This window comes from Chiloscyllium punctatum, chromosome 42, assembly GCF_047496795.1.
Source record: "Chiloscyllium punctatum isolate Juve2018m chromosome 42, sChiPun1.3, whole genome shotgun sequence".
NCBI classification, from domain to species: Eukaryota; Metazoa; Chordata; class Chondrichthyes; order Orectolobiformes; family Hemiscylliidae; genus Chiloscyllium; species Chiloscyllium punctatum.
In genome coordinates, this window is record NC_092780.1 from 21129901 (window position 1) to 21147843 (window position 17943).

At 43.6% G+C, this 17943-nt stretch overlaps 1 protein-coding gene across 5 annotated transcripts in view; it reads right to left on the reverse strand.

Annotated features, from left to right (window-relative positions):
• acbd4 (acyl-CoA binding domain containing 4) overlaps positions 1–15697 on the reverse strand; it is a 163563-nt gene extending 147866 nt beyond the window's left edge. For all 5 annotated transcript variants that reach the window (XM_072561605.1, XM_072561606.1, XM_072561608.1 and 2 more), the window contains exons 1-2: positions 15635–15697; positions 1601–1738 (exon numbers count right to left, since the gene is read on the reverse strand). In XM_072561605.1, the coding sequence (XP_072417706.1) occupies positions 1601–1676 (76 nt within the window). In that variant the 5' untranslated portion in view covers positions 1677–1738; positions 15635–15697. The remainder of the gene's footprint in view (positions 1–1600; positions 1739–15634) is intronic.
• Between the last annotated feature and the right edge of the window lie 2246 nt (positions 15698–17943).

Genomic DNA, 17943 nt, shown 5'->3' on the forward strand with positions numbered 1-17943 from the left:
TTGAGTGTGTTTCCTTTCTTTTTCCTGCTTAATGTTGGTGCAACTGCCTGTCTGATGGTTTGCTGAGTTTCCTCTGAGTTGGTTGTCTTTCAGTGTTGTTTCTAATGCTGCGAAATCTTTGTCTGCATCCTGAAAGTTGTAATTTAACTCTTACTTAAGATGGCTTTTTCAGTGTCTGTTAAGGGTCGGTCAGATAAGTTTTTTTTCAATTCATGCTTCTGTGTTGTTATTTTGTCTAAAGTCTGTCTAGTTTTTTTTTCCCTGCAGGTCTCACTGATGTTACCTTGTATGGTGATGAAACGTCTGAAAACAAACCTTCCAGCTAAGCGAGCAAACCTACGTCCAGAACCTCAACCTGAGCTACAAATCTTCTCAAAACTCGCTCTTAACTAGCGGTAACCTAGCAGACCACTCAGTTCAAGGGAAATTATAGAATCATGGAATCCCTACAGTGTGGAAACAGGTCATTTGGCCCAACAAGTCCATAGCGAGCCTCTGAAGAGGAAGCCACCCAGACCCATTACTTACTCTATTACTGTAGATTTACCCTGACCAAAACACCTAACCTACACATCCCTGAACACTATGGGCAATTTAGCATGGCCAGTTCACCTAACCTACACATCTTTGGATTGTGGAAGAAACCAGAGTACCTGGAGGAAATCCACACAGACATGAGGAGAATGTGCAAACTCCACACAGACAGTTGCCCAATTAAGGATGCATCTTGCTAGTAATATCCACACTTGATGAAAGAATAAAAGGAAAAACTTGTGATTCATCCCTGAGTCTTTCACATATGACTGCCGTAATGTGCCCAAAACAGGACAGGGATAGGATCATTCTATAGAAGACTGTGCAAAACAGCTTTGATAATCCTGTGAGGTCCCTGCAGCCTTAGAGTTCAATATTTTGGGGCTTGACCACCTTCATCCATGTCCAGCCCCAACACATCAGGCCTTGTCAGCACATGGACTACTACTGCAACCATCCCATTGTCAGCTACTCATTCTCCCAGACTTACCATCACTTATTTCTTTATCTGTCTAACTGCTGTTTTCTCTCTCTCTCTCTCTCTCTCTCTGGGCTCCATCTCCACCAATCATTTACTCTTCCTCTATCACCCCCCACCTTCAGCACATAAACCAACCTGTTCCTAACTACAATCAGTCCTGAAGAAGGGTCACACTCCTAAAATGTTAACACTCCTTTCTCTCCACAGCTGCTGTCAGACCTGCTGAGTTTCTCCAGCAATTTCTGTTTTTATTCCAGCTTCAATTATGTTAGAATATGCTCATAAGGATGCCACTTTTAAAAACACAGCAAGTGATCAACAGATGGTTGTCCAATCCTCATTCTTCAAAAATGAAACTAGTAGCTGCCCCTGAAAATAGATGTAGAACTAGTGTATTCAGCCCTGGCAGAGACTGGAGAGTAGATAGCCTGGTAGACCTCTCAGAGGAAGAATGGCTTCAGAGGCAAAGTAGGGAAGTAGAAAATAAATGAGAGAAAAAAAATTGTGATATGGCTTTCATCTTACACCGTTCCTGTAAAAACACTAAGGTCAGAATGTTTTTGGGAAAAAACAAAAGGCACTTACCATTTTTTGGCAAGGCCTGGATGACTGAGACAGCTGCCTGAAACTGTCTATGGCAATCAGAATGAACCTCTGCCATGCTGTATTTGCAGGCGTCAGTGGAAACTTAATTGAGCAATCCAGTTTTGGAGCGTTACGAAGCTGTTGGTACAAACACAAAAGACAGTGAATGACTAATGTAACTCACATAGCTTTGGTGATATCAAAGAATGATTGTGTGGCACCTCACAAATATCATCTATACTCATGTTCACAATTGGTGGATAGTGTTGACTAATTGCAGAGTGGTACTGATGCCAAATATTTAATTTGCAATCAACAGAAATAGTACTGAAGACTTGTGCTCCAGAACTAGCCGTACCCACAACCTGTGAACAAATAAGTTATCTCAATTTTAAAAATATATTCTTTGAGATGTGGATAATACTGCAAAAGCCAACCTTTGCTGCTCTTCCCTATTTGTCCCTGAACTGCATGGCACATTAGGCCATTTCAATGGGCAATTACAAGTCCATGGCATTGCTGTGTCTGGATTGCCACATCGAGGTTAGACCAGCTAAGGATGGCAGATTTCCTTCCCGAAAAAGGACATTAAATGAACCAGAAGGGGCTTTACAACAATTGATGATCACCATTCCTGAAACTATCTTTATAATTCCGACCTAATTGCAGTTAAATTCTGCCAGCTGTCGTTGAAACAAATAAAAAACACAAACGGGCCAGTTTTTATCTCCGCAATGGGATCCAAATGTCATTGGCAAAAAAGCCATATATGTTCCTGTCTAATTACCCATGTTGGCGAGCTGTATTCTTGACGTTCTGCAGTCCACAAGCTATAAGTATATTTCTGGCTAGAGTGCCTTTAGGGAGTCCAACTCAGCGGCAGTGAAGGAAAGATGCTGTAATTCTAGGCTAGGCTGGGATGTGACTTGAAGGGAAACTTGCAAGGTGGTGGCGTTCCTATCCATATCCTGACCTTGTCATTTTAGGTGCTGGAGGATACAAGTTTGGAAGTGCTGTTGAAGGAGGCTTGATGACTGCGGTGTAAGTTGTGCCAATCTGCTTTGTCCCGATTGTGTCAACTTTTGAGTGTTGTTGGAGACGCACCCATTCAGAAAATGGGGAACATTCCATCTTACTCTGGATTTGTGCCTTGTAGATGGTAGGCAGGTCTTGGGGAGTCAGGAGGGGAGTCTCTGAGCACACAATTCCCAACATTTGACTTGTTCAGAGGGAAGTTCAAAGCTGAAACTTGGAGATAATTTTTGCTAATACAGACAGTTATATTGAACATAAAACTAGTCTGGATTCTGATCATTAAAACAGTTTCGCAATACCACAACTTCCTTCAAAACTATACCTATTACTCTCATGGTAAATTGCAGATACCACACTCTGCACAGCCCCCATACATTCAGCTCATAAAATAAAACTGATGTGAATGTCTGTGGTTTGCAAGAATAGGATCTGGGTAACCAGGGTAAGAGCTGCAAACGTCCCTGCAATTATGAAAGGGAGAATTTTAAAAACAGCTATTGTTCATTTCCTGTTCTTCCATTTTATGTCCTCCCCACATTATTCTCATTCCCTCCCTCCCTCCCGCTGCTGCTTGTATCAGGTATACACCAGGATCCACATAAGTAGGAACTGAGCCAATAAGCAGATAAGCATCAAAAAGTCATCTTTGAAAAAAAAATCTACTTATATGGAAATGGAGAATTATTGAAAAATTGACAAGTCTGACAACAAAACAAACAGCCAGCGAGATACACAGCCACATACTTCTGAAGCAACAAGCTTTGTTATCACTTTGATCTAATTTCATAATCATATCAGTTACAACAGGCTACAGCAGAGTGATAATGCAACTGATTTTTTTGGCAATACTTTTGGACGAGCCAAAATAAAAGAAAAGGAGATAGCATTATATCACAAAATAAATGATCTAACTCAGGAAGCTAAGGCAAAACAGTCGTCAAGTTATAAGATCATCAAGTACTGTGAAGAGTTGTTGGATATCCCTGGATTGTATCATTCAGAGCTATTTTACATATGGCTTCTCTACAGTACCACAGACTGGTGCGTTTTGAGCCAAGGAGGGCATGGTCGCACATCTTTTGATGCTTTCTCCTTCAGTCAAAGGATACAGGTTACTAATAACAAGGATCTTTCAACAGTGTCACATACTAACAGTCCGAACAATGAAAAGTCATAGCTACTGTCACAACACTGCACCGATCAGAGAAGGGTTGCAGCATGACATGCAAGAATTCCAACACAATGAGTTCCCTATTTCGAGTTACCAAGACTAGGAAGTCACCATCAAGAGACAGCCAAAACTATGAAAGCAGAATATTAAAAAAAATAGTGCTCTTTTAACAGGGCCCTTTTACTGACTGGATGGGAGGGGAGCCAACCCCTCTTCTAATAGAACTCTTGAGGCTTTTCCATTTTTTAAAGAAAATGAAAAGAAGAGCCTGTTATCTAATAGGATCACTGAGGAAAGTTAGTATTGTGAGTGAGAAACCAAGAACATGAATGAAGCTGAGATACGCAGGAAATGAATGAGTTTGGCCTTGGGCTGGTTAGAGGCAGTGAGCCACTGCAGAAGTGATTTTACAGATTACATAAACCTTACCTCACCTTTCACCCAAAATCTCTGCAGCAGGCCAAGACAATGTGCACCTTGTGCTAAACTGGTAAAAGAATGACAATTTCAAATGACATTAGGGAGTGAAGGCAGGATGGGGGAAGAAAACAGGGCCAGGTGTTACAAGCCGTATAACAGCAATCAATCAAGTGTACCCAATTGAGATGGCAAAGCTTAGAGCTGCAGCCACTGTGTTTACACACATCTGTTTATTGCCCAATTACATTTTGCAAGCAGAAGGCTTGGAATTAGTCTGTATTGTCCTCGATCCTGAACAGACATTTTAGAATCTTTACCAAACTTTTGACCACACAGCTTAGTACTAGATCACTGGTTTAGTTTTCTGGATGAATCGCCCTGTATTGCAGTTTCAATGTCTCTTAAGGAATTCAGATTTTTTTCCAACCACAAATGCCTAATTGAGAATAATGTATAATGCTCAAACTTCCTGTTGGTGATACAACAAATGAATGGTACAGGTTCTTTAATGCAGGTTTTAACACCTTTTTTGAAACAGGTTAACACCTCCACATTAGTAGCAGAATGCCAAGTGAAGCATTCATTGCTGACGACTCCCACTGCTTATACCAAGTGTGCTTGTGCAAACACAATCTGTCCTTTATAGACAGTGATCTGAAGTTCATTACTATTTTTCCCATGTCCCTTTCTGTTTCATCTCCCCTGCTCAGACCCCTCAGCCCTGCTATCAGCTCCCTGACCTTGCAGTCTATTCAAAGAAACCGCAAAAGATTTCACTGATTGTGATAGTGACAGTGACTGGTTATGCCAATATTAAAAACTGTGAAAACGCCAACAGTTCAAGAACAACAAATGGTAACAGATGTGAGCCTCACTTCAGTTGATCTTTCTCCATCTGTAACGGTTGACATTTCCACTTTTTTTAAAATCCGGAGGTAGTCAATGAAGGCTGTTCAAACAGAAATCAGAAAGAACCAACTGAGAAAGACCCTGTTCTGTGCGAACTTCCAGTCTAAAACTAAGAGGAATGTGATGAGAGCTACAGGGACCGAGTGCAATGCAGCAAAGTAGGTCAGACTAAAACTAACAATTTGATCCAGGGGTTGACTGTATAATGGCACGGTGGCTCAGTAGTTAGCACTGCAGCTCAGTGCCAGAGACCCAGGTTCAATTCCAGTCTGTGTGGAGTTTGCACATTCTCCTTGCATCTGTGGGTTTCCTCCGGGTGCTCCAGTTTCCTCCCACAATGCAAAGATGTGCAGGTTAGGTGAATTGGCCATGTTAAATTGCCTAAAGTGTTCAGGGATGTGTAGGTTAGGGGTTAATGTGGAACGGGTTTAGGTGAAACACTCTTTATAGGGTTGGTGTGGACTTGTCAGACCGAAGGGTCTGTTTCCACGTTGTAGGGATTCTATGAAAAATAAACTTTAATAAAGGTATTTCTGCCCAAAATAAAACGGAGCTTAAAAGGTGTTATATAGAACATAGAAGAACAGTACAGGCCCTTTGGCCCTCGATGTTGCGCCGATCCAAGCCCACTATCCTCCATATGCATATCCAATGCCCATAAAGAGGGAGAGTCCACCACTGCTACTAACTGGCAACTCCGAACTTCACACTAATGCAAGTGTATAAGGAGCAGGAGTAGGTCAGTTGGCGCATCGAGCCTGCTCTGCCATTCAATAAGATCATGGCTGATCCTTTCATGATGTGGAGGTGCTGGGGTGGACAAGGTCAGAAGTCACATGACACCAGGTTATAGTCCAACAGGTTTTTTTTTGGAAATCACAAGCTTTCAGAGTGCTGCCCCTTCATCAGGTGAAGTAAAGAGAAGCACACAGGCACAGAATTTATGGGCAGTGAGACCAAAAGATCACACAAATGGTGTGAGTGGAGTGTCGAATAAGTCTCTGCAGGTGATCAAAAGTGTCTGACACTTGTGATTTCAAATAAACCTCTTGGACTATAACCAGGTGTCATTTGAATTCTGACCTGAATTCTTTCATGAACTCAGCTCCACATACCTGTCAGCTCGTCGTAACCCTTAATTTCTTTACTGTTCAAAAATCTCTGTCTTTGCCTTAAAAACATTCAACGAGATAACCTCAACTGCTTCACTGGGCAGGAAATTCCCATAGATTCACAACCCTTTGGGTGAAGTTGTTCAACCTCAACTCAGGCCTAAATCTGCTCCCCATTATTTTGAGGCTATGTCCCTTAGTTCTTGTTTCACCTGCCACCGGAAACAAACTTCCTGATTCTATCTTGTCTATTCCCTTCATAGTTTTATATGTTTCTAAAATATTCCCCCTCACTCTTCTAAGTTCCAAATGAGCCTAGGCCCAGTCTACTCTAATCACTCCTCATAAACCAACCCTCTAACCTCTGGAATTATCGTAGAGAACCTCCCCTGCCCCTCCTACAGTATCAGTACATCCCTACTCAAGTAAGGTGACCAAAACTCTACACAGAACTCCAGATGTTGCCTCACCAGCACCCCATACAGCTGCAACATAACCTCACTATTTTTAAACTCCTAGCAATGAAGGACAATATTCCATTTGACTTCTTCATTACCTGCTGCTCCTGCAAATCAAATTTTTGTGAATCATGCGCAAGAACATTCAGGTCCCTCTGCATAGCAACATACTGCAGTTTTTCACCACTTAAATAACAGTCCATTTTGTTGTTATTCCTACCAAAATGGATGACTTCACATTTACCAACAGTGCACTGTCTGCCAGACCCTGTGAAGATGAACACAAAATACCTGTTCAACACTTTAGTCGATATAAGTGACTGTCATTATACAGGAGAGTTTAGGTGGTGGGTTTCTATTCCCAAGAATACATCCCAGGGCACAATATATTAAACCACGATAAAGTATTCCTGGGAGTAACCAGTGACACGGAATTTCCTAGGTGATGATTCGTGCAAAGATCTGGGTGGTTTAGTGAGCTAGCAAATTGCCTGCTAAACTCGGGATGAGGATCCAAATCCATCTGGGAATCATACGACAAAAGCATAGACGACTATTCCGTTTTACAAGATCACAAGATACTTTTCAATGGCAAATGCCAAACAATTCATCACAACTCTTCCATCCATAAATCTCTCCCTTTGCTATCTTTAACGGATTCACAATTAATTTTAGCTTTTCACATCTCCAAGATTTTACCCGGAAATCCACCAATACATTATGTGAAGAATTTGTTCATAACAGTTTTAGGTTCATCTTTTGTTTGGTTGAAATCCTCAATATTCAAAACGTACCTGGATACTCACCCAAAAGTTCATACAAGGTGAAGGACTAACAGCTGGACCATGGGATTACTTTCTACAATTCCATAACTTTCCACCAAGCTTCAAGGCCCCAGTTTTAAATGAGTTTGGACAATCTCAGTCAGTTCTCAACAGACAAGTCCACAACAGTCACCAACACATTCAGATCTATGAATTGTGACAAATCATAAATAACTAACTAATAAAGTAGAGAATACAAGACTTGCTGAGGATAACATTAAAGGCAAACCTCTATTTCATACGGTGACAGTGGTTCAGATCGGGTCAATGTTGCAGAATGCATCAGGCTTCACCCAATCCAATGATAGAATAGAATTAGAAAAAGGCAGAATATCTTCAAATCTTGTTGAGGGCAAGACGGGACTCCCAATAGTCTTAATAACAAATGTCTAACCTACCCACATAACTTGTACCCAACTGCTGTCATGCAAAAAACAACATGTTGTTTGGGAGCTCTTGAAAGCAGAGATTGTGTCCTAACCTCGAGGCCAGGAGACCCAAGTTCAAGTCCCACCTGTGCCAGAGGCACATAACATAACTGATCAGGTTGCTTTGGAAACCTCAATCTTGTTTTGCACAAGAACATCATCTTGTCAAGCCTCAGTATCGGTCTTCCCTTTCCACTGTAAGCCAAGTCGGCACTTAGACCCAGATAAGAAAAGGTTGGTGACAGCAAACAACCCCAACAACAAGCTGGTAATGTCAGCAATGCAACGCACAACAATTTACTGTGATTTACAACATGTGGTTAGATTCCAGAACTTAAACATACTTCATCCCTACCCAGCACTGCCTGGCCTAATGAGAACACAGTGGGTGACACAGTGGTTAGCACTGCTGCCTCACAGTGCCAGAGACCTGGGTTCAATTCCCGCCTCAGGCAACGGTCTGTGTGGAGTTTGTACATTCTCCTAGTGTTTGTGCAGGTTTCCTCTGGGTGCTCCAGTTTCCTCCCACACGCAATAACGTGCAGGTTAGATGAATTGACCATGCTAAATTGCCCATAGTGTTAGGAGAAGGGGTAAATGTAGGAGAATGCCTCTGGGTGGGTTGCTCTTCGGAGAGTCGGTATGGACTTGTGGGGTTAAAGGGCCTGTTTCCACACTAAGTAATCTAAATATAAAGAACAGATTGCAAACTGGTGCCATGTGGTAAAAACAATGACTGCAGATGCTGGAAACCAGATTCTGGATTAGTGGTGCTGGAAGAGCACAGCAGTTCAGGCAGCATCCAAGTAGCTTCGAAATCTACGTTTCGGGCAAAAGCCCTTCATCAGGAATAAAGGCAGTGAGCCTGAAGCGTGGAGAGATAAGCTAGAGGAGGGTGGGGGTGGGGGTGGGGAGAGAGTAGCATAGAGTACAATGGGTGAGTGGGGGAGGGGATGAAGGTGATAGGTCAAGGAGGAGAGGGTGGAGTGGATAGGTGGAAAAGAAGATAGGTAGGTAGGACAAGTCCGGACAAGTCAAGGAGACAGTGCTGAGCTGGAAGTTTGAAACTAGGATGGAGGTGGGGGAAGGGGAAATGAGGAAACTGTTGAAGTCCACATTGATGCCCTGGAGTTGAAGTGTTCCGAGGCGGAAGATGAGGCGTTCTTCCTCCAGGCGTCTGGTGGTAAGGGAGCGGCGGTGAAGGAGGCCCAGGACCTCCATGTCCTCGGCAGAGTGGGAGGGGGAGTTGAAATTTTGGTCCATGGGGCAGTGTGGTTGATGGGTGTGGGTGTCTGAGATGTTCCCTAAAGCACTCTGCTAGGAGGCGCCCAGTCTCCCCAATGTAGAGGAGACCACATCGGGAGCAACGGATACAATAAATGATATTAGTGGATGTGCAAGTAAAACTTTGATGGATGTGGAAGGCTCCTTTAGGGCCTTGGATAGAAGTGAGGGAGGAGGTGTGGGTTCAGGTTTTACAGTTCCTGCGGTGGCAGGGGAAAGTGCCAGGATTGGAGGGTGAATTGTTTGGGGGCGTGGACCTGACCAGGTAGTCACGGAGAAAACGGTCTTTGCGGAAGGCGGAAAGGGGTGGGGAGGGAAATATATCCCTGGTGGTGGGGTCTGTAAGGAGGTGGCGGAAATGTCAGCGGATGATTTGGTTTATGCGAAGGTTGGTAGGGTGGAAGGTGAGCACCAGGGGCGTTCTGTCCTTGTTACGGTTGGAGAGGTGGGGTCTGAGGGCGGAGTTGCGGGATGTAGACGAGATGCGTTGGAGGGTATCTTTAACCACGTGGGAAGGGAAATTGCAGTCTCTAAAGGAGGCGGCCATCTGGTGTGTTCTGTGGTGGAACTGGTCCTCCTGGGAGCAGATCCGGTGGATACGGAGGAATTGGGAATACGGGATGGCATTTTTGCAAGAGGTAGGGTGGGAAGAGGTGTAATCCAGGTAGCTGTGGGAGTCAGTGGGTTTGTAAAAAATGTCAGTGTCAAGTCGGTCATCATTAATTGAGATGGAGAGGTCCAGGAAGGGGAGGGAGGTGTCAGATGGTCCTGGTAAATTTAAGGTCAGGGTGGAATGTGTTGGTGAAGTTGATGAATTGCTCAACCTCCTCGCGAGAGCACGAGGTGGTGCCCACCCTACCTCTTGCAAAAATGCCATCCCGTATTCCCAGTTCCTCCGCCTCCGCCGGATCTGCTCCCAGGAGGACCAGTTCCACCATAGGACACACCAGATGGCCTCCTTCTTTAGAGACCGCAATTTCCCTTCCCACGTGGTTAAAGATGCCCTCCAACGCATCTCGTCTACATCCCGCACCTCCGCCCTCAGACCCCACTCCTCCAACCGTAACAAGGACAGAACGCCCCTGGTGCTCACCTTCTACCCTACCAACCTTCGCATAAACCAAATCATCCGCCGACATTTTTTGCCACCTCCAAAAAGACCCCACCACCAGGGATATATTTCCCTCCCCACCCCTTTCCGCCTTCCGCAAAGACCGTTCTTTCCGTGACTACCTGGTCAGGTCCATGCCCCCAAACAACTCACCCTCCAATCCTGGCACTTTCCCCTGCCACCGCAGGAACTGTAAAACCTGAACCCACACCTCCTCCCTCACTTCTATCCAAGGCCCTAAAGGAGCCTTCCACATCCATCAAAGTTTTATTTGCACATCCACTAATATCATTTATTGTATCCGTTGCTCCCGATGCAGTCTCCTCTACATTGGGGAGACTGGGCGCCTCCTAGCAGAGTGCTTTAGGGAACATCTCAGACACCCGCACCAATCAACCACACCGCCCCGTGGCCCAACATTTCAACTCCCCCTCCCACTCTGCCGAGGACATGGAGGTCCTGGGCCTCCTTCACTGCTGCTCCCTCACCACCAGACGCCTGGAGGAAGAACGCCTCATCTTCCGCCTCGGAACACTTCAACCCCAGGGCATCAATGTGGACTTCAACAGCTTCCTCATTTCCCCTTCCCCCACCTCACCCTAGTTCTAAACTTCCAGCTCAGCACTGTCCCCATGACTTGTCCGGACTTGTCCTACCTGCCTATCTTCTTTTCCACCTATCCACTCCACCCTCTCCTCCTTGACCTATCACCTTCATCCCCTCCCCCACTCACCCATTGTACTCTATGCTACTTTCTCCCCACCCCCACCCTCCTCTAGCTTTTCTCCCCATGCTTCAGGCTCACTGCCTTTATTCCTGATTTCAAAACTGGTGCCATGTATCTATCACCCTTCACTATCACCAACAACCTCTACAAATATTGACCAATATTGGAGGCTGTGCCAGCAGTCCCTTGAGTTGCACAACAAATTACATCAGCAGCACAATGTCAATGTCAATCAAGGCACTCAGTGCAGCAAACAATTCCTAAAGATTTAAACTAACCTGGTCCTGATTAGTGTCAAAGACCCAGAGGACTATTTGCACCAAACTTAGAGGTGCATTTTGCACACTGACACTTGCTTGTTCAGTGCTGAAATTGCTCACAGGTTGAGTTCCAGGCCCTCAAGTTCCCTGCTGGGAGATGCCTTAAATGGGAATGAGAAAAATAAATCATATTGCAATAATCTGCAATCCCACTCTCCTCTCTCCTGCCCCACGTAGACATAAAAGGGTGAATGTAAGAAATAAGAGCAGAAGTAGATCATTGTGGCCTTGGAGCCTGTTCCACCAAATAATGTTGTTATGTTCTGCCTCAAAAGGTACTTTCCCACTTGCTCCCACCTCCAACTACCCCCCCACCCCACCCACTTCATCACTCGATTTCCTGAGGCAAAAACCTGACCAACCCAGCTTTAAATATTTCAACAATGGAGCATCAATAAATCTGGAATTCTAAAGATTTACAACTGGTTAAGCAAAGAAAGTTCTCTTTATCTCTTAGTCCAAAATGGTAAGCCTCTTAACCCGTGATTGGTGCCTCTATGTTTCAATACTGTAATGGACCAAAACAAAACACCCTTAAAAACATATCAAGGAGAACGAGACTAAAATTTTTATCTTATTTAAATGCAAGTATAAGGTGTTGCATTCCAGCTACAATTTTATTGGTTAAACTACTAGGTTTTAAGCAAAACACTTTATTCTTGCACCACAGTTAAATTATAAACCAAAAAAAGATTGTCATAACTTTAACCGATCAAAATACTTAAAATAATATATATTTTAAGTACTACTCATCAACTGTTCCAATATAGCAGCATTCGACAAACACATTGCTAGCAAAGGCAAATTGAGCAAAACAGATCTTCCTCACTTGTGATCCTCTCTCGTCCAGGACAAGGAAAAACCGAGAGCAAGAGCTTTTGCAACATCAGCAGAGAGAGCGCTGTATCTTCAACTCCAAAATCCTAACTTCAACAGCTAAGTGGTAACTCTTTCACAGAGAAGGTGGTGCACGTAAGGAGGAGTGGCCAGATAAAGTGGTGAAGGCAAGTACAATTACAACATTTAAAAGGCATTTGGATGGGTATATGAATAGGAATGGTTTAGAGGGATATCAGCCAAATGCTGGCAAATTTTGACTAGGTCAGATTGGGATTTCTGGTTGGGGAGGACACATTGAACTGAAAGATCTGCTTCTGTGTTGTATGACTCTATGATTCTATAACTGAAAGCAAAATGAAAACCCTAGGTCTGTGAGCTTAATTCCATCCATTCATGCTTCTTTTGCCTAAAGTTAAAAAAATCTAATGCTATTTACTCTGCTTTCCATAGTGCAAGCACCTTGGTACCAGATTTACAACACACTTCAAGAAAACAGGACAGATCAATTCCCTCTTATAAAGGCACATCTCCTCACAATACCCCAGCCATAACAAATATCTTCTCAATTTCTGCCCTGTGAAGCCCATTCAGAACCTTTACCATTACCACCTTCATTCATCTCAACTCCAGACTGAAGGGTTAGGGACTACATACTCAGCCTCTCACAACAGAATTGTCTCTTTCCAGGAACCAAACTAGTAAAAGTTTAATGCTTTGCCTCTAAGGCAAATACATCTTTGCTCAATGCTCAGAATAATCTAGGTGTGGTCTCACCAAAACCCTTGAAGCAACTCACTTGTACTTCAATTACCTTTCAATAAAGGCCAACACACCACTTAACGTCTGAATTCCTTGCTGTACATGAATGCTCACTTTAGTTCCTTATAAGAGTATACCCAAATTTCTCTAAATATTTTAAAGATCTGAAATTTAAAAATTAAGTTCTTTTTAAGCCAAAAAGAATAACCTTAAACATCCCTTGATACCCAGTACCTAGCACCTTATTGCTGATTCACTTTACAATTCCACAGGTGGTTTTTAAAAAAAAATTACTAAACAACCATCTGACATATTATTATACACCTCTGGTGGGACTTGAGCCCACTCCCCTTGTCTCAGGAAGGAGAGACACTATCACTGCAGCAAAAAGAACCCTTGGGATGTGAGCTTGAAGGTGGGATTTAATTATACAGGGGTTGATATTCCATCTCCTTCCAGCCTCAGCTGGAATGAAGTTCTGGGCAGAAGGACTGATGATTAATGGCATTTGAGGCTATTGAATGGCCAATTAAGGATGACTGTGTTCAACCTCTTTCTCTTCCTTAAACCACAAGACATAAAAGCAGAAATTAGGCCATTTAGCTCATTGAATGGCAAAGCAGACTCAATCATGGATTATACATTTCTCAACTCCATTCTCCTGCTTTCTCCCTGTAACCCTTGATCACCTTGACAATCTATCTCAGTGTTAAATATACTGAATGACCTAGTCTCCACAGCTTTCTGTGGCAGTGAATATCACTCTCTGACTGAAGAAGTGTCCCCTTATCTCCATCCTAAAAGGTCTCCCCTTTACTCTAAGGCTGTGTCTTTGGGTCCTAGTCTCTCCTGCCAACAGAAACATCTTCACAACATCCACACTGTCCAGGCCAGTTGGTATTCTATCAGTTTCAATTAGATCTCCTCTCATTCTTCAAAACTCCATAGAGTCCCAGAGTCCTCAAACATTCCTCATATGTTAAGCTTTTCCTGGGAGCATTCTTGTGAACCTCCTCTGAGCATGCTCCACGGCCAGTACATCCTTCTTGAGATAATAGATTAGATTAGATTCCCTACAGTGTGGAAACAGGCCCTTTGGCCCAACCAGTCCACACCGACCCTCCGAAGAGTAATCCACCCAGACCCCTTTCCCCTCTGACTAATGCACCTAACATTATGGACAATTTAGCTTGGCCAATTCACCTGCCCTGTACATCTTTGGAGCGTGGGAGGAAACCAGAGCACCTGGAGGAAATCCACACAGACCCAGGGAGAATGTGCAAACTCCACACAGTCACCCGAGGCTAGAATCGAACCTGGGTCCCTAGTGCTGTGAGGCAGCAGTGCTAACCACTAAGCCACCATGCCACCTTGAAAATGCACACAATATTCCAAATGTGGTCTGACCAGAGCCTCAGAAGTACATCTCTGCTTTTATTTTCAAGTCCTCAAAAAAATGCAATCATTGCATTTACTTTTCCAACTACTTTGATTCAACCTGTAACTTTACTTTGAGAGAATCCTGGACTAGAACTCCCAAGCCCTTTTGCACTTCAGACTTGTGCATTTTCTCCCCATTTAGAAAATAGCCCATGCCTTTACCAAAGTGCATGACCTCACATTTCCCCACATCACGCAAAGAAGTGGCAGATAGAGTACAATCTCCCAACCTGTCCAAGTCCTTCAGCTTCTGACTCCCACCCTCCATCCCAACCCATAAGTCACTCATCGTAGTTTATCCCATCGCACTGTTTACATGGGAGCTACCAGATTCCAAATGGGAGGTACTTTCACTCGTGTTATTTTTAAAACCAGGCCCATTAGTGCCCTTTCCAATGCCATCAGCTGTGCTGTGCCTTCCCTGGGAAAAGGATAGAGAGGGTCTCCTGCCAGTTCTCAAGACCCCCAACACTTCAACAAGATTCCACACTGTTTCTCATTACAACCTCACTGAAAGAGTGAAGCAGGTTGGAGTGGGGAGGAGAAAAGGGAGGGAGAGAAGGAGTTGCTACAGATAATTATATCAAAAGGTACAACAGCCTCACATTGAATTCGAAGAGATTATACCAATTGGGTGCAGTGAGGTGATGTTGTTTTCCCATTGACACCTCAGTGAGACCACACAGTCTCTAGTTACTGGTTAGTTTCACAAACACCTACAAAACAAGGTATGCACCACCAGTGTGAAGGGACACTATCCCTTTTTAAATAAAAAGCCCTCAGAACATGAGAAAAAAAAAATCTTTTGAATTTTGCAAATCAAACGCAGCTACCAGGAATCATCCTGTTAGTCTTAAAAACGAAGGCTATTCCAATGCACAGCCCTGATGGAAAATAGCACATGTTCCATGTATGCTATTGGGCTCGCTTCTCACATTCCCCTAACAGTTACACCTTCGGTGTTAGGGGAATTAGAGGTGGGTAACGTCGTATTCGTGCGCTTCTGTTCAGTGGATCGACATTGCTACATTCAGCAAGAGGTCTGAACTGAAAAATCAAGATAATACTGGCCTTCTAACGCAGCGAAAGGAATATGACCTAGAGAATTAAGCAACAGCAGAAACTCCACAAAAAAACGTCCTGGACATTTCAACTTAACCAGAATTTGTAATAATAATCATAATGTAGACAAATACCCTAAAAGTATAAACGGCTCAGAGGAAAAGGCCTGCCCAGCACCTTCACCAGCCTCAGTGAAATGAATATACAGGAAGTATAATCAGGGAGGTGGAGTTACAGCTCACTCCAGTCACTTTTTAAAGGGAAATTGTCTCAGAGAATGCACAGCAGCTTTGGTGTTCAGTCAGGTCACACAGTAAGCTCAGTCCCACTAGTATAAGCACTGTAGCCTGATCGAGATTTAAGCAAATTTACTCTGCTTTTGCAATATTTGGAGGATATTAGTTTAATTTTGGTCCACATTTTTATAAATATCTGCTGTAGAGTTAAAGTCCCCAATGTCTGCTGCTGGAATGATGTTACGTGAAGCAAAGTGTAGCTATTTCTGAAGCATGGAACATATCCGCACCCCTCCCCTCATAAATCCGAGCTCTGACCCACCTCTAATTTAGCACGAGATGTTAATTCCCCTGAGGTACGGTCAGATTGCTGGAGCAAAGTTAAAAATCACACATTAGGTTATAGTTTATTACAGGTTTATTTGGAAGTACTAGCTTTCGGAACACTGCTCCATCATCAGGTGATTGTGGAGTACAAGATCATAAGACAAAGAATTTATAGCAAAAGGTTACAGTGTGATGTAACTGAAATCATACATTGAAAAAGACCTAGATTGTTTGTTAAGTCTCTCAAGTTTTAGAATGAACATGTTGGTTTCAGTTCTTTCATGTGTAAATCGCAGGCCTTTTTTTACAGTTACATTCTCAAGTGAACTTTAACAATTGTTGTCATGTCGTTGCAAATAATACATTGAGGGTGTGAGGTACGTAATTCTGATGCTGGGACAGAGCTTAGTATTGTGGCAACGTAGAAGCTACTTTGTATCTAATTAGTCCACGCTTGACATGAGAGTATTGGATACTCGCTCAGGGTAATCAAAATAGGTTAGAAGTATATGCAACAGGAAATACTGTCTGTCTAGCAGTTAGAAATTGCAAGAGCTGACAGAAATTAGCGAGGTTAGAAAAACAATCACCTCCCCATGAATAAGTCCTGCCACTGTCGTGGTTGAGTGCAAAGGATCTTGCAAAGTAGTTGGTGCATGTGCAATCGGAGGTGAATGCAAGAATAACCACTCGTATTGTAGAGTGGAGTTGCTGGTATTGTACTGGGGTGGACAGAGTCAGAAATCACATTACACCAGGTTATAGTCCAATAGGTTTATTTGAAATAACAAAGTATCAAACTTTCCAACAAGCACCAGGACATGGCTTGGCTGGTGTGGGAAGGACTCTGCCAGTGAGATCCTTCATGCACGCCCGGACTGTCTGCCCCACCACACGCTGCCCTCGAAGCGGCTGTGGAGGGGATGAGACTGTCACACATCTCCTTCTGGAATGTGCCTATGCAAAGGAAGTCTGGAGAGGAATGCAGTGGGGTTTGTCGAGGTTGGTCACGAGCAGCTCCGTAACGTCGGACTCTGTGCTCGACGGTCTGTTCCCCAGAACGCACACTGAGACGAACATCAACTGTGCCTGGAGAATCATCAACTCAGTGAATGACGCTCTTTGGTGTGTCCAAAACCTATTGGTCTCCCAGCTGAAGGAGTTGACCCTGACTGAGTATTGCAGACTGGCACATTCCAAGTTCCAGGACTACCTGCTGAGGGAAGCGCTGAAGCTTGGGGCAGCTGCCGCCAAGGCACGGTGGGGAAAGACCACCATATAAGGTTTGCCTGCCGAAGAACAACCGGGGGCCCACTCAGTAATTGGGCTCCGCTGATGTCTCAGCTAATCATCTGAATGATCAACATACAAACTTGTATATACAAATGACTCAGTCTGTCCTCTGTATGTAAAGACATGTAATGTATATATGAATGGCATCACAGATATCAAAAGATTTCTATGAACAAAGTATATATTTGAAATAAATAAACAAGAAATGCTGCTGCTTCATCAGCTGAAGTAAAAGACACTGGTGTTGGAATAAAGGAGCCTGAGAGGCATAGAGGGTAGTGCATGTGTGGAATGAGCTGCCAGAGGAAGTGGTGAAGGCTGATGCAATTACAACTTTTAAAAGGCAGCTGGATGGGTATATGAATAGGAGGGCTTTACAGGGATATAGGCCAAATGCTGGCAAATGGGACTAGATTGGATTGGGATAACTGGTCGGCATGGACGAGTTGGACCAAAGGGTCTGTTTCCATGATGTACACCTCTATGACTCTAATAGCACAAATACGATCTTGAGATACATTTTTAATGACTGAAATAAAACTATAAAAGTTTACTAAGCTCAGATGACCCCACGTATAATATATGTA